Source organism: Leptopilina boulardi, unplaced genomic scaffold (genome assembly GCF_019393585.1).
Source record: "Leptopilina boulardi isolate dan_hultmark-lab unplaced genomic scaffold, ZJU_Lbou_2.1 LbouV2_123, whole genome shotgun sequence".
Classification (NCBI taxonomy): domain Eukaryota; kingdom Metazoa; phylum Arthropoda; class Insecta; order Hymenoptera; family Figitidae; genus Leptopilina; species Leptopilina boulardi.
In genome coordinates, this window is record NW_026137667.1 from 2,084,114 (window position 1) to 2,110,293 (window position 26,180).

The window sequence follows — 26,180 nt, forward strand, 5'->3', positions numbered from 1 at the left end:
AGCGCAGGCCCTGCCATCAGGCAATGTGTATTTGACCCCCTTCACACAACCCACTCTCCTTTTACCCCGAAACCTACACCATTCTAACTCCCTCGCATACCTTACGAACATAGTTACTGGTACCTAGGACTTTAGCTACGATCCTTCTTCAGAACGTGCCGGTCGTGTTTTCATCTTTGTTCTTTCATTAAAAAAAAAAAATCCTCAAAAGTGGTCCAAGTTTACAAAGTGAACTTCTTCTTCTATATCGATAAATACACTCATGTAAATTATAGTTTATCTAAACCACCTTTCTTTTAAATCATTCCAAAAAGTAATTTTCAGGTCACCATTTTTTTCTTTTTTCTCATTCATTTTGACAAAAAATAATATTATATCATCACACCTAAAAAGTTTAGAATAATGTAATGAGAACATTTTCGGGAGTGATTTCGAGAAATCGAGTGACATATATATTTTGAAAGGTTCGTATTGAAGAGGGAAAAAAAAAATTGTATATATAAGTCGAAGAAAATTCAACGATATAGAAGGGAAGATCAAAAAGGGATGAATTCGCGAATGGCATGGATTTGAAAGCACTTTGTGGACAAACGAGTTTAGAGGGGTTGCATTTGGCACGAGCGCGCCACCAATATTATGCATCGTAAGTCATTGCTTCTTTTTTTCCACCTCCCACTCCTCCCTGGCCCCCCTTGATCCCGGAAAACGATGATCAGCGACCTAGGTCGTGCCGATTTATTTCGAAGGATTTCCCAATTGCTTGAGAAAGAATAATAGGCTTTGACAGTTACAAAAAAATAAAAGGGGAAAAAATACTGCGAACACGTGAAACATTGGCGAGAACGAAACCAATAGTTAAAAGGAGTCAAGTATTGATTTTCCGTTTTTCTTCCATTTCTTTTTGACTTTAGTATTCACAATGGGGTTTTGCTTATGTAAGAAAATGATACCCTATTGGATAGATCCATTATTACACGTGGGAATTCGATTACGATTTTTCACTTGCATATATATAATATGATAATGTAGAGAGAGATCGATTTTTCCTCATTTTTAATTTACCATTTTTTGCTAAAAAATATTTAATATTTAATTTCTTTTTATTACCCGAGTATAACAAAAAAAAAAAAAATTATTAAATATTTAAACCTCAATTAAGATGAGAAATAAGCAAAATTTTATTCCATAAAATAATTATAAAATTCATTTCTCATTCTAGACAGCATTAAATGAATAAAAAATTAATTTTATAATTATTATTTTGGGGAAAAAAAATTTTAATTTTTCTCTCATATACGACATTAAATATTCATAACAGGGTTTTTTGTTTATTTATTCATGAAATATTTATTTTCTAATTGTATGTGCATATTAATTAATTTTTAATTGTTTGCTTTTTTTCTCTATATATGTAAAGAAGTAAATAAAACGAAAAATAAGACATTTTTTTTCCCACCGATCAAATTTTTTTAATTCTTTCACAAGTAGAGATCACTAAAGAGTCGATGGCTTGGAAGAATTCAAATTGAATCGTTTTAAGTCCTCATCAGAAACTATATATATATTCCATCAGGAACCAATTTTCATTTCCTCTCCACAAGATTACATTGATTACATCAATTTTTTTTCAATAGTGTTTATCCCTTTTGAATTGATTTTTTATAAAAAAGAAAAAATTTTGGATAAAGGTTAAATATTTGAGACACAAACGATTATAAAATTTTAGGTTATGTATTGTTTCAATTGCTTGTACGATTATTATAATTAAATGACAAAATAAACCATGTAAATTTCATAGAATCAAAATTATACAAAGTGGGATGAAAATAATTAGAAAATTTTTCATTTCTTAAAGCAAATTTTTTTCCCCCTTTCAACTATTAAGATCAAATCTGGTTGAATAATGGTTAAATCGTTTAGAAAAGGTCAAGAACCGTATTATCTAATGGATGGAAGACTTAGATAAACAGAAATAGAGTAAAATTGGATCAAGGAATTTAAAGTAATCAACTATTAGGTGTATCATATATCATCGTTTAAGGTATCATAAAAAAATTATAATTACCGTCAAATTTTAAATAATTTCCTTATAAATAATTCATAATATTGTATATTTATAAATTTGAATAAAAAAAACATTTCTGAATTAAATATCAGAATTAATAAATAATTGTTTGAATTAAATATTTAAATAAATATTTATTTAATTCTTTGTATATTCTTTAGTTCGAAATAAATAATTTTATAGTCAACAATAGAGATTTTTAATTTTCAAAAAGAAAGCATTTTTTTCAATTAAAAAAAAAAATTATCTGGGCGTGCCTTATTTTGCCACGATCGATAAAAGTGAAGAAAGAGTTCTTAATTGAAAGTGAAAGAGTCCTTATTAAGTCTAGATCGTATAGGACAAGAAAATAAAGTGTCTAAAAATAAAATATTGAATAAGGAAGAAAATTTTTATAAATGAATAAATCAATATAGGAAAACAAAAATTAGGATGTGACACCGACATAAAAAAAAATTGTTAACATTAATCAAGAAAATGGTTGAATAAAAGGAGTTGTATATTTTCGGAAACTTAATATTTAAGTATACCTAAAAACCGTAATTTTATTTGTTCAATAAGTTTTGAACTATTTAGTTTGAGGTTATGTCAATGGGTTGAACAGTAAATAGTTAAATTGTCCTTTTGGTACTTAGATTAATAATTTTTTTTTTGTTACACATTTAAAAATGATAGATTACTTCCTCGTTTAGATAATAAAAATTATGAAGCATTAGGTTCGATTAATTGTAAACCGGTTGGCGACTGTTTGTCTGCTTCAAAGTGGTAAACTTGGGTGCGTGTTAAGAAGTCATCAGCGCGTGTAACCACGTGTACGTAGGGTTATTTTTTTCATTCTTTTTACCAACACGATAGACTCGTAATTATTGTACACTCGCACAGATCTCCAACGATTTATACCTTTTCTTGCATAATGGATGAACAGTTGGCCTCAATCCACGTTAGTATTTCAAAGTTTTTTTTTTATATAAATTTATATATATATATATGATATTTCGTCTTCGTTTCGTTTATCAAACGCAAACATACATACACACATATACTAAAAAACGCGAAAATGCTCGTTAAAGAACTAATCGATTTATTCACCAAACAGCGAAAATCCATTGAGAGCAACATAAAAAACTTTATTTCTTTTTCCCCTTTAAAATATTTTGATCGTAAAATATTTAATTTTACTCATTAAATAATTAAACAATTTACAAAATTTGTTTAAGAAATTAGAAATTGTTTAATGCTTTTTAAATTGAAATATTTAAAAATCTCTTTAATTATCTTTTCTGTTGCAGTTTTATTGTGTCAAGTAAGGAGGAATATTTTGAAAAGAAAAATACCTATCAGTTTATACTGGACAAAATGTAAATAACGAAAGCCAATATAAATATATATCCATGAATGCTATCTTTGAAAATAATTTAAGTTTATAGCGTAAACATCTCCGACCAATGAATATCAAACGAAAAACGTTGAGGAAGTAGTAGTAGTAAAAAAAAAAAAAAAAAAGAGGATCATCCCTTTCAACATGTCCTTTTTCGGTTGGGGAAAGGGTGGTCGTGAAAGCTCTGACCATCCAGGACGAAATTTGCAAGACGGACTTTTTCAAATAGCCTCGCAAGCTTGTCACATACTCGTGCAGGTGAGTGTTTTTAATTAGAGTGAAATTGCGTCTCGTGCTGTCGAATAAATGCAAATGAAAGACATGTTTACACGGCAACGGCACGTGATGTGCATTTTGATATCCTCTTTGTTTGATAGTAAAATATATTGAAAAAATTGAAACTATTTTTGTATAAAACATAAATAATACTGAACAAATGTAAAAAAAAGTACAAACAAATTAAGAAGCTATGCTTATAAAATCAGTTGCATAATGAGATGTTTTTTATTCAAAAAATAAAAAACAGAATATAGAAAAAAAAAATTTATACTTCTATGGGAAATATAAAAATATAACTTAAAAAAATATGAATATACAAATATAAATATAATTTAGAAAAGAATATTCTCATTTAAAGAGAGGTACTTTAGTAATCATATGAAGAAAAATAAATCGGACAAATGAAAGTTGCACTAGCACTAAAACTATTGGTAACAACTAAACTAAGAACTACATGCAAAAAATTAACAATTATTTCTACAACCATTGATAACAACTAAACTACAAGCAAAAGTTACCAATGATTTCTACAACCATTGATAACAACTAACTAAAAACTACATGCACAAATTACCAATGATTTCTACAACCATTGATAACAACTAAAACTACAAGCAAAGTTATCATTGATTTCTACAACCATTGATAACAACTAACTAAAAACTACATGCACAAATTACCAATGATTTCTACAACCATTGATAACAACTAAACTACAAGCAAAGTTATCATTGATTTCTACAACCATTGATAACTAACTAAAAACTACAAGCACAAATTACCAATGATTTCTACAACCATTGATAACAACTAAAACTACAAGTAAAGTTATCATTGATTTCTACAACCATTGATAACAACTAACTAAAAACTACAAGCACAAATTACCAATGATTTCTACAACCATTGATAACAACTAAAACTACAAGCAAAGTTATCATTGATTTCTACAACCATTGATAACAACTAACTAAAAACTACATGCACAAATTACCAATGATTTCTACAACCATTGATAACAACTAAACTACAAGCAAAAGTTACCAATGATTTTTACAACCATTGATAACAACTAAAACTACAAGCAAAGTTATCATTGATTTCTACAACCATTGATAACTAACTAAAAACTACAAGCACAAATTACCAATGATTTCTACAACCATTGATAACAACTAAAACTACAAGCAAAGTTATCATTGATTTCTACAACCATTGATAACAACTAACTAAAAACTACAAGCACAAATTACCAATGATTTCTACAACCATTGATAACAACTAAAACTACAAGCAAAGTTATCATTGATTTCTACAACCATTGATAACAACTAACTAAAAACTACATGCACAAATTACCAATGATTTCTACAACCATTGATAACAACTAAACTACAAGCAAAAGTTACCAATGATTTTTACAACCATTGATAACAACTAAAACTACAAGCAAAGTTATCATTGATTTCTACAACCATTGATAACAACTAACTAAAAACTACAAGCACAAATTACCAATGATTTCTACAACCATTGATAACAACTAAAACTACAAGCAAAGTTATCATTGATTTCTACAACCATTGATAACAACTAACTAAAAACTACATGCACAAATTACCAATGATTTCTACAACCATTGATAACAACTAAACTACAAGCAAAAGTTACCAATGATTTTTACAACCATTGATAACAACTAACTAAAAACTACATGCACAAATTACCAATGATTTCTACAACCATTGATAACAACTAAAACTACAAGCAAAGTTATCATTGATTTCTACAACCATTGATAACAACTAACTAAATACTACATGCACATATTACCAATGATTTCTACAACCATTGATAACAACTAAACTACAAGCAAAAGTTACTAATGATTTCTACAACCATTGATAACAACTAAAACTACAAGCAAAGTTATCATTGATTTCTACAACCATTGATAACAACTAACTAAAAACTACATGCACAAATTACCAATGATTTCTACAACCATTGATAACAACTAACTAAAAACTACATGCACAAATTACCAATGATTTGTACAACCATTGATAACAACTAAACTACAAGCAAAAGTTACCAATGATTTCTACAACCATTGATAACAACTAACTAAAAACTACATGCACAAAATTACCAATGTTTTTTACAACCATTGATAACAACTAAACTACAAGCAAAATTTACCAATGATTTCTACAACCATTGATAACAACTAAGTAAAAACTACATGCAAAAATTTACTATTAAAAAAAAAATTACCAATACCTTACAACCATGAAATCTACGTTGCACTGCGAGTGCAACTCTCAATTATCCGATTTTTAAAATAACTTTTGACTTGTACATTTTGATGATGATTATTAAATATTTTATTCACTCTATGACAAACACTATGAACTCATGCCTAATTGTATAACTTTCCATTCAGTCAAATTTCTTGTTCATTATTAATAATATAATCAATTTTAATTAATTGGATTCAGTATATTTTATGTTTTATACATATAAATATATATTATAGTATAACACATATGTGTACTAATTTTAAGCCCTCTAAGTAAAAAAATCTGTCGTCTAGTAAGGGAAAAATATATATGACGGACGCACGAGACTTTCCATAAAGTTTCCATCGATACACCAAAGGTGTAAGGAATCCCTAAATTTACATAAAAATCAAAGGAATTTTCTGATGTTAGAAAATGATATACGCGTAAAAGTAGTTTGGTGTGACAGCGAATTTTTATCTACCACAGAAATTTTTAATATAGGGACAGCGAATACGTTTGCCGTGGGGTTTCAATTTTCAACTTTTTTAACACGTTACAACTAACTTTTTAGCAACTCTATAGCAAACATTATAGTTGCTGTACCAAATTTTTCAGCAAACATTTGTTAGTTCCTACAGCTAATTCATTTTTTTCGTGTATTTAATATATTTAAATATATTATATTGAAAATCCATATATTATTTAAATTAAAAATGATTAATTTGATTGAAAACTTACCGAAAGACTTCTTATCGTTGTTGACATTTGAAAAATGGCCCTTCAGGATCTGTAACAAAAAAAAAAATTTGAAAACATTAATACAATTTTAAAAAATATATATCTAAAATTATTCCTCTAGAATTGAGAGGATTTTATAATAAAAAGGGTTTCATTTTTGCATAATCTATTGTTTTCAAATTTAAAGTTGAAAAAAAATGAATTGTGGTTTTTCTTTTTTGGTAATTCGGAAAAATTAGAAAAACATATTTGTATTCTCTTAATTTTTTTTTGGGTAATTTTTTTTCAGGTTAACAACACACACAATGTGTCTTATGGTGGAAGCAATAACGTGACCAACGTAGCGTACTCAAAGTACTCGACGGCCGGTGGTTCGTCTACTTTGGCATCATCCTCTTCCGGTCGTGGAACATCCTCCACCAGCAAATCTTTCTCCACACATGTACATCCTGAGGGCAAGGATCAGGACGTTGTGGTGCTTTTACCTCCTCAGAAAAACAGGACACCGCGGATTCGACAGAAGTTATCAGTACGTATTATATATATATATATATAGTATAGAAAAACCTTTTATCGAGAGTTTCCTTGTCAACTTGATATAATACTTTTTCAATATTTTTTCTCTTTCTTTTTTTTTATGTACTTTTTTTCATTTTTTTTTCTTTTTTTTATTTATTTTTCGTTTCCTTCCTTTACGCATGACCGATCTAAGTACTTTTCGTCATTGATTTGTTGTGTCACCCAGGCATACGACGGAGATATAAAAAGTATTATGACCTCCCTGAAATCTCACTGCTTCCAGCTACAAATTTTTAATATTGCCTCTCTGCGCTTGTTTACTATCAACGTACCTTTTATCTCTTCTCATTTTCGCTTTACTGCGACTAAGCTTAATTGTTAATTAAATATCGAACATTTTAATTAGCCTCGTATTTTACTTTAGTCTTCATTTTGATACAAAAAAGAAAATAAGAGACGAGAGAGGAGAGGGCGGTCATTCCTTTTATTATCAGTGCTACTTATAAAAATTTCATTGTGGACAGCGTAAATCCTTATAAAAAAAAAAAACGAGCAATAACTTTTTTTTCTGCAAAATATTTTCAAAATTATTATTGTACTGTTAGATAATATTTAAAAATTTATTTTCCCAATCAAGTACTTTGAAAATTTTTTTTATTTATATTAATTGTTTTTTTTTACATTGAAAAAAAAATTTGATTTTAATTTCCATTTTTCAGAATCTTTTGAAATATCCTGTTTTTATAATAAGGAATATAGTCGCGATGAAAAAAAAAAAAATTTAATACTGTCGATAATGAAGGTCAAGGATGAAACCAACAATATGGAGGAGTCTTTAAATTAATCAATACCCTCGTCCTGATGAATTAAACGGGGTAAAATTAGCACCGCAATCGTTAGCGTTAAAAAAAGATTCTCGCGCTTATATGAAAATATAGGACAACACAATTTCTTATAATCGCATTACATAGTTCTAGAAAATAATTTACCAATTTCTTATTCCATAATAAACAAAATTTGATTATGAAAATACACAAAAATTAAAATGAAATTTGATTAAATAGTAAAACCAAATTTGATTTCAATTAGAAACTATTTTTCTTGAAAATATTGATTAATCCATTTTTCTATAGGAAAAGAAAATTTTTTTCAATAAAACTGTTTATAGGATTAAAATAAGTTAAAATTCACAAGAAAAATATTTGAACAAAAAAAAAACTGCTCTTATGGAATAATCGAGATATCAACAAATAATTTTAAATTTACGTTATGAAATTCTCAACGCGTTGTCATTGTAATTAATGTAAAATCGAAATCTTTTGAAATGAAAATGCTGGAAATTAAAGACACGATTATTCTAGAACTCGAAATGATTGAACTTGCAAAACACTTCATTTCACCACTTTACAGCACTTTATTCAGACACTGTGAGAATTTTAATATTTTTCTCCAGACTTCATTTCTCATCTCGTTCCGCTTTTATTCGGCGACTGCCGAATGACTTTTTCAAATTAACATCTTCTTTCAAAAGATAAGTAAATTCTTTCATCACATCCTTTCCGTGTTCTATATAATAGGTATGTGAATCTTTTTTTTTCTTTGCAAAATACAAGCGTCTTTTTCATGTTGCGTGTTTCAAGGCCATTGAAAATATATATATATATATATATATATATACGATGCGATATATGTATAATATAATTGTCGAACTTTATGGACACACAAGTGTCAGTAGGTCCTTTTTATGTATTCGTGAGTTTGGTATATTATAAATGTGGATGAATATAAATATATATGAACATAAGAGTCACTAGTAGGTAAAGTATACTGAATTTGATGCTATCGGATAATTTCAGAACTTCCGAGACACGGCGGTTACTTTGACTTCGTGGAATAAGTAAATGAAAATTTCGTACGAAATGCTAAATTTAATTTTCTTCGACATTCACCCAAAAATTTACATGATAAAATGCTGTGTATTACACATAAATTTTAAATTTCAGATTTTTATGTAACTCCATTTTTACAGATTTTTATGTAGGTTCATTTTTTAGATTCAACTTTTTTTTATTTATTTAAACTAAATAAATAGCAATCAAAATTAAATTAAATATAATTTTTTTGTTCATAAAAATAATAATTAAATTAAATGCGACGTTGATTTAAAAACTTTTATATATAATTGCAATACTCTGAAAGTTGAATATATATTATGATCATAGAAATTTTTAATAGATTTAAAAAATAAATGAAATAAAATATTTAATACACTTTCATATTGGATTACCGCACACTAGTTTAGAGATATTTTTTCCAATCATTAGACTTTTTAAATAGATTTAAAAAAAAGATGAAATGAAATATTTAATAATTTATATAATATGCAACACCAATAGACGAGACGTTATTTCCCATTCCACAAAATGCAAATTATTATTTTTCCCCTATTAATAATTTACATCTCAAATTTCACAATATAAAATTTTAAAACATTTTTAAACATTTATTATTTAAAAAAATTATTTTAAATTATACCTTTTTATTCTCTCTACATATTTTCCATTGAATTTTAAATTTTTTACAATTTTGTTACAAATATAATTAATTTGTATTTCAAACTTTTTGTTAAAAACCGAAATTTAAATTTATATTATTTTTCTCATATAATGGAATTTATTTATTAACAGGACATGAATATTTTATTTAAAAAAAAACAATTAGGTTAAATTAATGATTAACCAAAAAATAATTGGAGAAACTGTATATTACTGTAAATGTTATTTTGGTTTAACAGCAAAAGCAACAGAATGTCGATTTTCACGAAATGTTATTATTGTCTTTGGGTTGAAATTTACCGCATGCAGCCCACTCGAGTGTGGTATACGTACGCCCACTGTACTTAATTAAGAATTACCCACGTGTGTCGATTACTCATTAACAGCGGAACAAAGGGTAATTTGGCATCGTACAAACCACCGAATTTTCAAACGGAATGTATGAATCTGCATTCACGTATCAATAATTAATAATACATACCCCACTTCCACTTCATCGAGATCCAGAATTCATTACGATATCATTCTTTATTATTTTATACATCATCACGAACAAAAAAAAAGTGTCAAACAATCTGCTTTTAAATACATAATAATTATATCCCCTTAATTGATACTTTTTTATATTATTACTATTTTATTATTATTATTTTTTTTATTATAAAATATTTTAATAATATATTAACAATAATAACAATTAATATTATACAATTAGTTATTTTTTACTAATTCAGATTTAGAAAGTAGGAACAATAAAAACTTTTTTCATTAATTAAAACTAATATTGATCTATTTTGTTGCCATTAAAAAAATAATATAGCAGTGTATTTAATAAAAAGTAGAAATATAAAATCAAAAAAGTTGAAAACCTCTTTAAAAATTACAAGTTACTACTTATCCTTGTTATAAACATCCCCTAACTCTCCTATATAGGAAAGATATATTTTTGAAGCTTTACTAAATAATTCTAAACTCAAATATAACTTGTACGATGAGATTTATATAAATTTTCCTAAAGTTTTGTGTTTCTTATAAAAAGATTTTGCTTTCACATAAATTTTTTTTTCTTAAATTGTCAAATAAACTTTATTAATCAATATCTTTTACAGGGAAAAATTATATCCCCTTTTTTTCGACTATTTCCATAAAAGATAAATCTTGAAAATTTGATATACAAAACTGACGATTATTTTAAAACTATCATTTAAGAAAAAATATTTTCAAATTAATTTCATAACAATTTTTTTTACTTTTAAAAATAAATTTTGCCAAAAGTTAAACGAAAAAAGGTAAATTTGTTTGGAGACAAACGTTATAATGCAGACTATGCGATTAAAGAGAAATAATTAATATTCTGCAGGCAAAAAACTAATTAGAATATATAAAGTTTGAGTTAATACCCAAGGCTTTTGAACGTCTTTCTTTAATTATTCTAAAACGCAACTTCCATCCAAATGAGACGATTAAAAGCTGCATGATAAAAGACAATAAATACGTAAATGGATCTCGATGATGTTTTTAGAAGGGTGTAGATATAAAATTACAGGTACATATAAAGCAAAATTATAGACTCGTCTCATTAAAATGAGTATATGTTACCGATTGTTTTCTCCGAAGAAAAACTATAATATGCCCAGAAAACAATTCCCATGGCAATCATCCCTTTGGGATATAAATGTGCTTTTCGTGACGAAAGCCATAGGGCAATATAAATACATAGTATATATTTTGTTACGTCACACAATACAATACAAGAGTGCAGAAACACCCTTCTTTTTCGTAGGTATATATAGTGTATACAGTTTTACCCCTCACGAAATGGTCGGATCAGTAATCGCAGCACTCCATCAAAATTAGAGCCTCTGGCCAATATCTATAGCAACGCATATCCCGAGGACAACCCGGGAGCAGCTGTAGGTATATCCTTCGATATCAAATTTATCGAGTGTACATCAAAACTCAACTTTAGTTGCTTTCAGAGTCGTCCTCTCACGTTGGAAGTGAAACTTTATACTTACTTTATACTTGTTTTGACAACCTATCATCCGTTGAATATCTCCCTTTGATTGGGAAAATTTTTTTTTCTCTTTTTTTTTCTATCATAACTTTCATCTAGTTTAATTACAACTTTATAACTTGAAACTTTTTTTTTTATAAATTTCTAAAATTACCAATAAATTCATTTATTCTATATTAATAAATAAATAAATTAGTCTCTACTATTTTCTTTTTTTTTTTTTTTTGCGAACTCATCGAAGTAATTTTGGTACATTTAATTAATATTTTCATAATAAATAAATTATTTTTTAGATTCATTGGGGGAAGTAAGTCTTAATCAACTTATAGACACAATCTACAATTAATTGAAAAATAATAATTGTATGATTGATGAATGCTATATAAACACGCAAGAGAAAACACAATTTTCAAAAAAAGCGCGGGGTCATTACACGGACGGAGAATTTTGATCGTGACAACGTCTTTTTTAATTAAAATATATTTTATAAGATTTTTATTTAGTATTTATTTTTTTTATTTTTATTTTAATTTTATTTTATTTTTACACTGAAAAAAATTTTGATTCAAATACTTGATTACAATATCAAATAAATATTTACTTGAACCAAATAATTTTTATTCGAATAAAATAAATTGTATTTGAACCTATAATTTTTGTATTTGAAACAAATACTATCTCAAATAATAATTATTTGATAATAAAATAACCGATTATTTGAATCAAAAAAAAATTTTTTTTAAATAAATCTTGAAAATATGACTTATATTTTTTGAGAAATCGCCTTCGATATGAACGCCAATTTTTCTGACTTTCTAGACCTTGGAATAAGACGTTGTCACGTCAAAAAAAACAACTAAATTTTTTGTAATAAAATTAAATAAATTAAAATATTTACCTTAATAACGAATTCTCATCTGCAAGGAGATTTTTTCAAACTAAATAGCCCTCGGAGATCCCTACTTTCAAGTTAAATTTCCATTCAGAAAATGTGAAAAATAACCGTAAAAATAGACCGAGTTCTAAAAAGTCTGTGTGAATTCTGTGACCCCAAGCCATCCAGGATAGAATCTGCAAAAAGAAAAATTAAAATTGTCAAGAACCTTGCCATTTAAAAATTGTTTGTAAAATAATGAAAAATAAATTTTGCAAAAAAAATTGTAAAATTACAAATTAAAATTAAAATTAAAATTATTTTTATTTATTTTAGTGTTATTATTGCAATAACTCGAAATAGAAAAGATATACTGTTTTATTAATTCAAATTTGAGGGAAAGCAATGAATTTTTAACGAAAAGGATAAAACGAGAATCTTTCCCTTTTCTGCGTGACAAATTTGGTCTGTTCAAATAAGTTTCTGGAATTACAATCTGTCACTGTCTCGTTTCTTATTTATTAAATTCGATTCTATTAACACCAATTCATTTTCCAAGGACCATGGAAAGGAATTGTACAATCTATTGATGTCAGTAGTAATTCTCATTTTAGTCAGACGTGAATCGACAATTACATTTATACTCCGAAAATAGTGTTTATGGTCTTAATTATCAAAAAAAATTACTTCAATTCAAAAAATTCTATTTCTAAAATTAAAACTTTACCGAATGTTTTATCAACTGTCGATAAGAAAGATTACATCCAGAGAAAATATGTATTTGCAAATTTTATTCGGTTTAAAATTTGAATTTAGTTTAAAATTTTATTGACTGCAAAAATTTTTTTTATTGATGTAGAATATTTTTTTAATTACAGTTTATGAGGGATAAAAAGTTTAAAAAAAATATAATACGACTGTTGTTATTAATTTTAATAAGTTGAGAAAAACGAAATGCTTATTTCAAGCATGAAAGTATAATTTGAGAAATGTTAATATAGTAAAATGTTATATATAGTATTTAAAAGTTACATTTTATGGATTTCGTGTACGAGTCCTTGATATATATATATATGTACCATAGAGAGACGTGGGAAGTATTCAAAATTATAGGGGTAATTACTATATTCTGACGGTTTATACGACCCAGTTTGAAATAGTTTGAAATTTGTACCACATTCTGGCACATAAGGTCTTCTCTCAAATGTTGAATGGCCAAGAATAAACAGAAAACAACAGGTCTTGAAGAACTTATCTGTTCTATTGAGCGAACAAGTTTCGCTCAATTGGCCCATAACCGTATTTTCAGCTTAATTTACTCCTAACTGTCCTGATTTAACACATTCCTAGCGAGTACAAAGTACTCAATTTTAGTTTACATTGGCAGTAGTATAAGCGAGAGAAATATTTGTTCAGGATCTTCAAACTTTTCATTCTTGAGAATATTTGTCAAGGAAAAATAAATATCAAAACTTTTTCCACTTCACTTTTTCCTTTTTTTTCACACTCCAATATCTATATATTTATCAAAAAAAAAAAAATTGATTGACAAAAGTGCAATTGGATTCTAATTTTTTTATATTGAATTCCTAATTTAAAAATTTCATCCAACTTTTTCTCCTATTATGTTTACGGAAAAATTATTAGGATTTTTTTTTATAAATCAAAAGCAGATTATTTCTTTTAATCTACAAGAATATTTCCGCAAAATTCAAGGGAAGGAAAATTTCGAATTAAAATAAAAATTTTAAAATTCCTTTCAAATTAATGCAGTAAAAAAATTGTTCCCTAATAATAATTTATTATTTTCGTAATTGCACCTTTAAATGAAGGATTGACATTCCCTATACATCGATCCACGAAAAAAGAATTATTACAATGAAACGATTGATATTTATGTGTTATATTTAACTTTTTCCTAAAATATATGTATTTGCAAGCAAAAAAAAAAAAAAAACACACAAAAAAAATTCAACGATATAGATAAGACATTACGATCATCCCCAAGTAATCTTTCCCTGGACAGGGGTGAGTAATAGTTTGGACTACTTCTCACTGGTGTCCTTTTGCGATGAGTTTTTTTTCCTATTAACCTAACCAGGGGTTATTTGTCCAAAAACCGATAGGGTTCGCTGAACACTTGATGTTCTTTTCGACAAGTATTTTTCTAGCCTACTTCCGACAAATACCTAGATATAAATCCACGAGGACAAATTCCATGTTTTTTTTTTTTTTCTATAAATATTTAGTCCTGAAATTTATAGCATTGTCGGGGGAAAAGAAAAAAGTTTTTTTTTTATTTAAGTTAAAAAATCTTTGAAAAATTCAAGATTTTCAAAATTGCAAAAAAAAAAAAATTATTTTTACAGAAAAAAAAAATGGAAAGTTTTTTTTCATTTTCAGCATTAACAAAATATGAAACACTTTAAACAGGGAAAAAAGTTTTTTTGTTTTATTAATCACTTTATCATTTCTCACAGATGACTAGATTGACAGTGGTAATCAAGAATTTAATGATCAATAAAAATTTAAAGATAGGTTTTTATTTCACTGAATTCAATTTGAAGTAAGAGTTCCTTTACGACAGCGCAGTTTGTCGTGTGGCCTCTTTTCAGGCGTAAGAGATTAAACTCTTGAATATGAAAACTACCTATGTTATACACACACGTGTATTCCGAAAAAAACGCGAATTAAAATAAAAGAAACCGGGAATATTGATTTCCAATTTTTCATATTAATTCTTTTTATTTTTTTTTACTATACATATAACTATTGATAATTATAATATTTTTAAATTTGTTTATAAAATTATTATTAGAATAATAAATTGATAAACAAATATATAAAATATTTATTTACAGTAATAAAAATATATTATAATTATTGTTATAATATATTAATAAAAATAAAATTTTCTATAAAAAGGGAAATTAAGAGGATTTTTTCTAATAATTTAAATGTTTTTACTCGAGGAAAAATGAAGCTTTTAACCCAAGACATAGCAGGGGATAAAAAAGAAAGGACACAATTGTATTTTTTTATTGTGCTGGATACCAATCTGTGTCCTATGCTCACGTTAAATTTCATTAAGTTCTTCCACTTGCTCAGTTTCTCTCGTCGTTTCTATCTCTCTATAAATCTTCCTTTGCTCCCTTATCCAACTCTCTCTGTCTCTCTCTCTCTATCCAGGATCAACACCTTCAGTTATGTACCAGTCTACAGACAATAGACAAAGTAGGGCGTGTACCGAAACACGAAGACAGATTGATCACACACAAAATAAATGATGAATTTAATTATATCAGAGGCGAATGGTCCCTTGATGCCGCACCACCAAGAGAGAGAGAGACATAGAGAGAGAAAAAGAGAGGGAGTAGGAGCTTAATCAAGATAATTGTTGAGCTATGCCTCGTTCTTGGCTCATATTAAAAACACATTAGACTAATGGCACTGCACACCTGAGTGCAAAACTCTGTAAGCAAACGATGCCACTTTTTTTTGCGAAAAAATTTTACGTCAAAACCAAGTCATATTTCCGGGAAATTTTAATTCTTTTTTTTTCTTAATTACAACCTTGGTAGACAAAAACATTGTTATTTTTTTTTTTTTTTTTTTTTTTTTTTGAGTAATTGGTGAAAATTTGTTTCTTTTTAAAAATATTAATGTTATATTAAAATTAATATTAAAAATTAAAAAAATCACTTACCGATGAGATCTTGAACGATTGTCCCTGCACATTGTTCGTTTGAATATCTGAAACAAAAAAATTGTATATTTTATAAAAATTTGAAAATTCTTTTTATTATTAAATTTACTGGAAACTAAAAAATATTAAAATTAATTTAATTATAAATTCTAAAATATGTTTTTTTATTACTATTTATTAACAATAATATTTAGCTTTGAAATTTTTTTTTCAAAATTGCTGTTATTAAAAACGTTAAATTTATCTATAAACAAATAGTGGGATCAAGTGTGGTTTAAAAATAAAAAAATGACGTTAAAAATCGAGAAAAAAAAACAGGAAGTTATTATACGAAATTGCTTTAAAATATTCCATGTATATTTATTGCAATTATTTAACCATTTTAAATATCGAGAATTTTTTTGCTTGTTCATTTTCTAAATACTTTTCTAAAGGAGCCTAGGCTTTTGTAAGTAGAAAAAATTATTAATCGTTTTTCACCAAATATAATTTATTTTAATAAAAATATATAGTTGTCTCAGAGATGAGACAATTTTTATTAAATTCAAATAAATTATAATTTTCTTGGAATAAAATATTCTAGTTATTGGTTATCTAAAATTTTTTTATAGAAAATATTAAAATACGATGGATACTGATTGAAAATATATAAACCCCAAAAATTTGATAATTTAACAAATTGTCAACAACATTATGTGAATTTTATATAAATTTTGTTGATTGAAAGTTACGGTATTTTCATTGGTTTTTTTTTTTTTTTTTTTTTTTAATGCAAATGATAAATGCATTACATTCATTACACTTTCATAATAAACATTCGAACGCTAACGATATAGATGTGATTGTAAATGAACAGGATTGTCAATGGAATTTTAAGTGTCGTACATCATTACACAGAGTATAACGTCGCAGGGATGTCATGAGCATTTAACGATGCGTGAATAATGAATTTGCATATGTATTGTGTAATGGTCAGTAAATAAACTTCAGGTTTAATTTTGTTCAGCATCATTGCGGATTGCTCGCGAGTTTGCAGTAAATGAAGAGAAATTAATTTTAATTTTGGTTCATATAATCTTCAAAGAGTTATTTTAATATTACTGAGGCCAACATGACAAAGGAATTCTTCCTCAGTTTCCACATCAACAAGTTTTCATTTGTGAAATTTAACCAAGCTCTCTTATAATACAGAGAGTTCAATTTTAATTTTCATAAAGTATTTAATTGTCTTTGCTGTCAAAAACATTGGTTTACATTATTAATTGTTTTAATATTTATATCATATATTTGCTAATAAACATTTAATACTATAACTTCTATAATATAATTAATTATATTAAAATCGATGCGTGAAAAATAAAAAAACAAGAACAGAAATTTTCCATTTTCAAATAAATATCGGAGAAACTAATATGAATACAGAAAGTGCAAGTCACTGATGCAAAAAAGTTGTAAATTATTCTTTTATATTTTAAACATAAATTACAAATGTGACATTAAACAAGTGACTAAAAGAAAGAGAACACTGAGGTCATAAAATTTCAAGAAAACGAGCCATAAAATTATGACAGAGCTGATAAATCATTCTGTAATTAGAGTATAACTCCAACATTTATTCGAGACTTTATGGGTTGAATGAAATTCGCTGGCAGATGCTCTAGACATTTGCAAAATAGTTGTCAGTGGAAGAAAATGAAAAGGATTCAAATTGTGTTCTATTTAACTAATTTGCAAAATGTCCCCAACATCGAAAAAAAAAACAATTCTCACAATCATGTGAAAAATATTTCGCTTTCATTTAATTTTCACCTAATTTAAAGATACTACTTAATGAAACTGAGATGCCAAATGAAAATTATAAATAATTAATCTGTTAAATTGTATTTTGCCAAATAAAAAATTAATAATAACATTAACATATAATAAATATAATAAAAATGTTACAAAATGAGAAATGGGTTAAATGAAAATTAATTATGTCAAATGAGAATTATGACAAATATTAGAGCTGTGTGATCCAGGGTGGCCGTTTTTTTCACCAAAAAAAATTCCCGGTCATTTCCCGGTCATTTCCCGGTCATGAATTATTTTTCCCGGTTATAAAGGAAAATTCCCAAAAAAATTATTCTATAAATTTATTGAATATTGACTCTTTATTAAACATAAAACATACAGGGTGTTCCAAAAGTATGGAAACTTGCAAATATCTCGAAAAGTACGAATTTTTGTAAAAAATGTTCAAGACAAAAGTTGTTCCAAACAAAAAGATGTACATCTTTGAAACCAAAAAATTGGGCCCGGAGCCCAATGTTGGGCCCAACAATGAAAAAAGTGGTTTTCTTAAATGAGACCACTAACTTTCAGTATCAAATTCGTAATCCCCATGAAATTCTGCGTTCAGACATGTGGTATAAGTGCCCAAAATATTGGGCTCAATCCAAGATATTGGGTCCAAAATTTATCAACAGATAAATAAATTTTAAAAAATCGCATCTTGGAGGGATTTTGACATTACAGGATTAGAAATTGAGCATAGAGCCCAATGTAAGATTCTGCAGCCCAATGTGAGGGCCCAATATTTTTGGAATTTGTACCACAAGTCTAAGCCCAGAATTTCATAACGATTACGAAATGGAAGGAAACTAATTTTTTTACTGTAGGCCTCACATTGGGCCGCGGAATCTTGCATTGGGCTTTGTGTACAATTTGAAAATTAGCTTCCAATTTCTAATCCTGTGATCTCAAAATCCCTCCAAGATGCGATTTTTTAAAATTTATTTATCTGTTGATAAATTTTGGACCCAATATCTTGGATTGGGCCCAATATTTTGGGCACTTATACCACATGTCTGAACGCAGAATTTCATGGGGATTACGAATTTGATACTGAAAGTTAGTGGTCTCATTTAAGAAAACCACTTTTTTCATTGTAGGGCCCAACATTGGGCTCTGGGCCCAATTTTTTGGTTTCAAAGATGTACATCTTTTTGTTTGGAATAACTTTTGTCTTGAACATTTTTTACAAAAATTCGTACTTTTCGAGATATTTGCAAGTTTCCATACTTTTGGAACACCCTGTATAAATACGTAATATACATTAAAAAAAACGTTTTATCACGTTTATCACATTTTGTTTCTTACTTAATGTTTATAATAAACACATACTATATATTTTTTTAATAAAATAAACTTTTTCGTAGATATTTGTATCTCTTTTCAATTAAACTAGAAGTTAACTTTTAAAAACTACATTTTTAATATCACATTCAATATTTTAACATCTTAATACTTTGAGTTTTAAGATAAACATATATATATATTTTTTAAATTAAAGATACGTTCAGATACGTATTCAGTTAAAAATCAAGTTTGGTTATTTAATTGTTTAAGTTCTAAATCAATGTCTTCTGTACACTTGCGAGCATTTTCTAAGATCAAAGCTTTTTTTTCTTTCAACAATTTTTGAATTAAATAAAATACTTTTTAATAAAAAATTTCAAAATTCCCGGTCAAGGTAAAAATTCCCTGTCATTTCCCGGTTTTTCCAGGTCAAAACAAATTCCCTGTCATTTCCCGGTTTTCCCGGTTTCCCGGTCCACTGGCCACCCTGTGATCCCATCAAAGGGAAATTATATTTATCAAAAGAATTATATAATTTTAGATTTGAGGAAAATTTCAATTTTAAAATATTAATTATAATTATTAATAACACAATTAAAAATCGAGGAATTTAAAATTTTTAAATTACAAAAGGAAGAATTCGATATAATTTAAAATTTCGTGTTATTAAATTTTTGTTAAATCCTTTTTCAATGTATATAACTAAATAATAATTAAAAATTTGTATCCGTATGAATTATCAAAAAAATACCAGTAATAGAAAACCAATTATTGTATTTTGTAGAATATTAATTAAATTTCGCATATATTTTTTAAAAATTATATACCTACATATAATAAAATAATTTCGAAATGCTTTTATAATTCATTGAAATCATTGAAAATGGCATGTAGACTAGAAATTCTATCATTATAAATTTTGCAATATATTCTCGTACAAATATTAATTACATTTTGTGCCTAAAGGGTTTCGTGTCAAACAGTTACATTATAACCGATCAATAAAGTACCCCCAAACTCCCTCACAATGAAGTAGAAAACACCATCAAATATGCATCAACCTCGAAAACTGACATTTAAACGTATATATAGTATCACCCAGCTGCGTTGTTGCCATATTCACATATCTTGTTTGCAACCACACACACACAACAGGTGTTTTTTTCCCCGTCTTTTATAAATCATTATTGTATTTTTTTTATACATTCTTATTTACAGTGAAATAAAAGAACAAATACAATTAATTAGAAAAATGTTTAAAATACTTTACAGTTCATTATAATAATTTAATATTCCCCTCTCTCATTATGAAATGATTTTAAAAGATTTTAAATCTCCTGCCAATAATATATCGTCTGCTACTAGCAGACGACGTAAGAGAAAATGTCAGATTTTTACATTGATTTCCGCCCGTTCAGATGGCGCATGTTTACGTCTTCAGTTTCCGGTTTTAAACAAAACATAACCCCCATCTGTCATTTTGACATTTCGTCTAACTTTTATTTTTTTTTTTTGTTATTTTACGTTAGTTTTTAATGTAATTATTTAAAAATTTATTTCATTACGAACTTTATTTTAATTTTAACATTAATGTAAAGAAAAGAAAGTTATGTTAAGCATGACAATACCAAAAGTGAACATAAGTGAGAATAAAGAAAAAAGAACAAAGGTATTTGATGTTTTTTTTTTGTTTACAAACACTGTGGAAACAAAACTTTTAAAATACTATCAATATTACTCTATTAATTACATTTATTTTCTCATTGTATTTGTCTGTAATTAGTAAAAAATATTTAAAAACTATAACTTCATATAATCCTTTGTCTTTAAAATTTATAAACAAAAAGTGCAATGTAAGCAAAAAAAACATCTGCTTACATTGCTTGCAGAAATATTTTATAGTTGAAACGAAATCTAATATAATAATAACGAAATTATAATAATTTTAAATCTAATTAAATTTAATATAACATTAGAAATTCTTAGTAATTAAATATTTTCGCGGGTGAAAAAAAAATCGTTTCAAACTTTTTTACCTAATGTAAAATTACTTTAAAATTATTTTTTTTAGCGTTAGCTTATTTTACTGTAACAAAATTAATAACAAAAAATATAAATAATAATTATAAATATATATATATATATATATATATATTAGAAAAAAAAATTGGGAATTTTTAACAGGAATAATCAATAAACTGTGGTGAAATGATAAAATATAGAGTGTTATTATCATTTTAAATTGATAGCAAATAATAAAACTTATAAATAAGAAAAGATCTCTATCGTTTTCAGACGTTATCTGAAAATACCAGACTGGGCGTTAGCTCCCCTCAAATCGATGAGGATTTTGAACTTTGGGATCAGTCTGGTTTTATGTTAAGGAACGATATGGATGATTATGTAACGAATTCAAAGTAAGTGCAAAAAATTTTTTTTTGAATTTATAATGTCCAAATATTATTTTTTATAATCAAAATATTTCGTTAAAATTTATTAAACTTTTAATTTAGCGTTTAACAAAAACGATTTGTTTTTCACTAAATTTTTTTACTTTTAGAATTTTTTTTTTAAATAAAACCGATTGGATTTAAAAATTATTAAATTATTTATTATAATTTGATTAAAAAAAAAAATTTATTTCTAGATGGGGGGCACAAAGTTGGTGTAAACCAAGTTGTATACCAATTACGGTAATTTTGGTATTAATTGTTTTGGTTGTACTTTTGCCATTACTCGATGCAGCTGATAAGCAAGCATTAAATTCAACAAGAATTGAAAATAATTCTAAATTGTCTTGCATGGATAGCTGCAGTTTATCCCTGATAGAGTCAATTCCTATCGGTCTCAACTACTCGAATAATTCTGTAATCCACCAAAGTACTTATCAGACATGGAAGGATCTAATAGAGTCCGCTCAAAGTACAATTGAAATAGGCTCCTATTATTGGACAATGAAACGAGAAGACGTTTATCCTCACGATAGTGCAAAAGAAGTAAGATAATATTTTATTTTTTATAATAAATAAATAATTTTAAATATTTTTTTTTTCTATTTTTCGATATGGGAAAATGAAAAAAAATTTGAATAGAAAAAATATATAGTAGGGATTGAAATTTAACTCCCTTCTTAAAAGTGGCATTTAACAATTTCTTTTGTTCAGGGCGAGGACGTATTTCAAGCGCTATTGGAAGCCGGAAGGGATCGAAGAGTGACACTGAAAATTGCACAAAACGCACCCTCGCAAGTTAGTCCAAACACTGATACTGAGTTCTTGAGTAAAAAGGCTAATGCACAAGTGAGAAGTTTAAACTTTGCAGCCCTCATTGGCGCTGGAATTCTCCATACGAAACTTTGGATTATAGACAGGAAACACGTGTACGTTGGTTCAGCGAATATGGATTGGCGAGCATTGACACAAGTTAAAGAACTTGGTTTTGTCGCCATGAATTGCTCATGCTTGGCGGAAGATATCGCTAAAGTTTTCGATGTAAGCATCAACTATTTTTTTTTTTTTTTAAATTAATTAATTTTTTTTCTATTAATTGAAAATAATTTTTCAATGTAAATTAATTTTTTCAAATCAATCATGAAACAAATTTTCACTAATTTACTTTTTCCCTAGGTTTATTGGTTACTTGGAGAAAAAAATCAAGTACCCACAACGTGGCCAGCAAATTTTAGTACCAAAATCAATGTTAAAAATCCAATGACACTGACTCTTGACAATGTCAAGTATCGAACATTTTTTTCAGTGAGTGTCAAAAATAAAATTTATTAATAACTTATAATAAAAATTAATCTCAATTTCTTTTAAATATTTCAGAGTGCACCTCCAAAATTTTCACCACCGGGACGAACAGACGATATTGACGCAATTTTACATTGCATAGAAAAAGCTGAGAAATTTATCTATATTTCCGTTATGGATTATATACCAATGATGATTTACACTCCAAAATTTAAGTAAGAAGAAAATTTATAAAAAAAAATTTTTAATAATAAAATTTTAAAAAACAAATAGAAAAAAATATTTACTTTTTTTTTCTTTAAAGGTTTTGGCCGGTTATTGATAACGCTCTTAAAATTGCAGCAATTGAGCGTAAAGTAAATGTGAGACTTTTAATTTCATGGTGGAAACATTCGAGAATGAGTGAGGATCATTTTTTGAAATCATTAGAGGATTTGACGAATTCGTACAAGAATGTGAAAATTGAAGTTGTTAGTATTCTTTGCGAAAAAAACAAACGTTCCCTTATTGTGAAAAGTAAAAATTGAAAAAATTTGATTCTATTTTTTCAGAGGCGATTTATTGTTCCTACAACACCTGACTTTGACCAGATACCTTATTCAAGAGTTAATCATAATAAATATATGGTTACGGATGGTGCTGCCTACATTGGAACTAGTAACTGGTCGGGCGACTATTTCGTTGACACTGCTGGTAAATATTTATTATAGTAAAAAAAATTAATTTATATATTTCTCGTTTAAAAAAAAAAATAAACTTTTACTATAATTCCTAATTTTTAATTAATTATTAATTCAATTTTTCAAAAGAATTCCATGAAATAATTCGTGTATAAATATATTATATTAATTATTTTTCAGGGGTCAGTGCAACTTTCGAGGACGATGGAGTCAATAATAAAAAAAGTCTCAGAAAACAATTAGAAAATGTATTTCTTCGCGACTGGAATTCGCCCTATGTTCATCTATTAAATGCATCCTGCTGGAATCAGAATCCGGAAAGAAATACAAGAAGAAGAGGGCCCTTACAACCAACACAATCTCATCATGTACCTGCTTAAAAAATTTTTTGTAAGTAATTAAAATTATTTACAAAAATTGCAATATTGATATACCACCAGTGCCGCTATTCTGTACCAAAAAAAAAAAAATATTTTCTTCCCCCACAAAATATTGTGAATTCAAGAAATAAAAATTACAAAAAAATAATAGGAAATATTTTACATAATTTGAAAATCAAGAAAAACGGTTGTGAATAGCGTTATAACAAATCCTAAACAAAATATTAAAAGTAAAACAAATTTATTACAATCGACTATAATGGAGTTTGCAGCCTTCAACTTTGTCCATTTTTGTGGTAAAGATTATTGAATATTTAAAATAAAAAAAAAAAATATTTTGAATTTTCTACACAAGAACAAATCTTCATATGATTTATGAAGCATAAAAATTAATTACTTTAATTGTAAATACGTGCCTCCTTTTTTAAAAAAAAGTGTTCTATGTTAATGTTGCAGTCATCCTTTAAAAATCAATAAGAATATAATGTATAAAATTATACATGTCTATAATATAAAAGTGGTAAATAATTTTTAGACCATATAATAAAAAAAAAGATAACAGTGTTCTTCACATTTAAGTGAAGTGCTCAATTAAAAAAACGGGATGCCAATAAAAATCGATGATAGATTATATAAACTTTTACTTTGTTACTTCATTTTTATATATATTTTTATTTTCTTTTTAGAAATTAGGGATAAAAATCGACGATAGATTGTATAATACTTTTTTTGTTTTTTAAACAATTTTTTTAAATTTCTTCAATAATTCATATTTAGAATATTTCTACTAAATTATGATTGTTTCATTAATAAAAAAGCATTTTCTATTTTTGGAATACTAAAAATATATTTAGTTAGGATGAATTTAATTACAAAAATTAGTGAGTTTAGTTTTTTTTTTAAATTTATTATACTAATTAATCTATTGAATCATTGAAGAATCATAAAAATTAGCATAAATAAACAATGAGAGAATTTGTCATTTTCGCGCAAAATTACTATGCTGTATAATTCAACGGAAGACGATGAACTTCACAATTGCATGAATGATGACACGTAGAAAGTCATTTGCAAGTGTTCATGGTAATAAATGGTATGTTTTCCGCGCGTGTGTGTTTAACAGATTATATATACATATATATACCACGTATAACCGCGATCATAAGTGAGAATCAGTAAAACCGGATTTCTCTCAATAACTTTTTTCGATTTCTCTTCCTTACTCAAAAATATAAGAACTCACATTAATAAAAAAAAAAAAAAGTTAAAAAAGTTTTACATTTTGTAAAATTTAATTTTTTTAAATAAAAAAAAAATTGCGACCATTACTTAAAATGGAAATAATTTAAATTTAACAAAAAAATATTTGTTTTTCAATTCAAAAATTCTGTTAAGATTTTTTACTGAAAAATTAATTTACATTCAAATAGAAAATAGAATACAATTTTTTCGAGTTTAAAAAAAAGTATTTAAATAGAAAATCGTTTGAAACTTTTAACTTTTTTTTCTCCCATTAGTATTTATTACATCTATCGTCGATAAAAATTTTCATAATCAATGAATGTTGCATAATAAAACTTTGTTTTATGATAATAAATTGTATATGTAATAATTTTTTCTATGATTTAATTTTTATTTCAAAAGACTGTTTTTTGAAAACGTGTAAAGCTCTATAAAATGTGGAGAAAAAGAGAGAGAGAGAGAGATCAAAATGTATTGAAGCAATCGATCAAAGTCTGACACGTTAAATTAAAATCCACTCTTGTACACAAGAAAGAGGTTTAAATATAATTTTTGAATGAGTGTGTGAGTGTATGATTAATTTGTTTAAT

At 26.6% G+C, this 26,180-nt stretch overlaps 1 protein-coding gene and 1 long non-coding RNA gene across 3 annotated transcripts in view; one reads left to right on the plus strand and one right to left on the minus strand.

The window, feature by feature from the left end:
* Positions 1 to 26,180, minus strand: part of LOC127288514 (uncharacterized) — a 46,042-nt gene that overhangs the window by 1,713 nt on the left and 18,149 nt on the right. The window contains exons 4-6 of the long non-coding RNA XR_007844055.1: positions 16,417 to 16,463; positions 12,735 to 12,907; positions 6,746 to 6,794 (exon numbers count right to left, since the gene is read on the minus strand). This is a non-coding gene — a long non-coding RNA (uncharacterized LOC127288514). The remainder of the gene's footprint in view (positions 1 to 6,745; positions 6,795 to 12,734; positions 12,908 to 16,416; positions 16,464 to 26,180) is intronic.
* On the plus strand, positions 104 to 24,533 carry LOC127288433 (5'-3' exonuclease PLD3-like). Of its 2 annotated transcripts, XM_051315875.1 has the most exons (11): positions 104 to 643; positions 3,355 to 3,701; positions 7,035 to 7,274; positions 21,832 to 21,953; positions 22,184 to 22,532; positions 22,701 to 23,027; positions 23,163 to 23,291; positions 23,364 to 23,503; positions 23,593 to 23,758; positions 23,840 to 23,981; positions 24,149 to 24,533. In XM_051315875.1, the coding sequence occupies exons 2-11, from the start codon at positions 3,588 to 3,590 to the stop codon at positions 24,346 to 24,348; spliced, it is 1,929 nt and encodes a 642-aa protein (XP_051171832.1). In that variant the 5' UTR covers positions 104 to 643; positions 3,355 to 3,587; the 3' UTR covers positions 24,349 to 24,533. The 2 variants fall into 2 exon arrangements, with proteins under 2 accessions (XP_051171832.1, XP_051171842.1); XM_051315885.1 differs by lacking the exons at positions 104 to 643; positions 3,355 to 3,701; positions 7,035 to 7,274 and adding an exon at positions 20,975 to 21,205.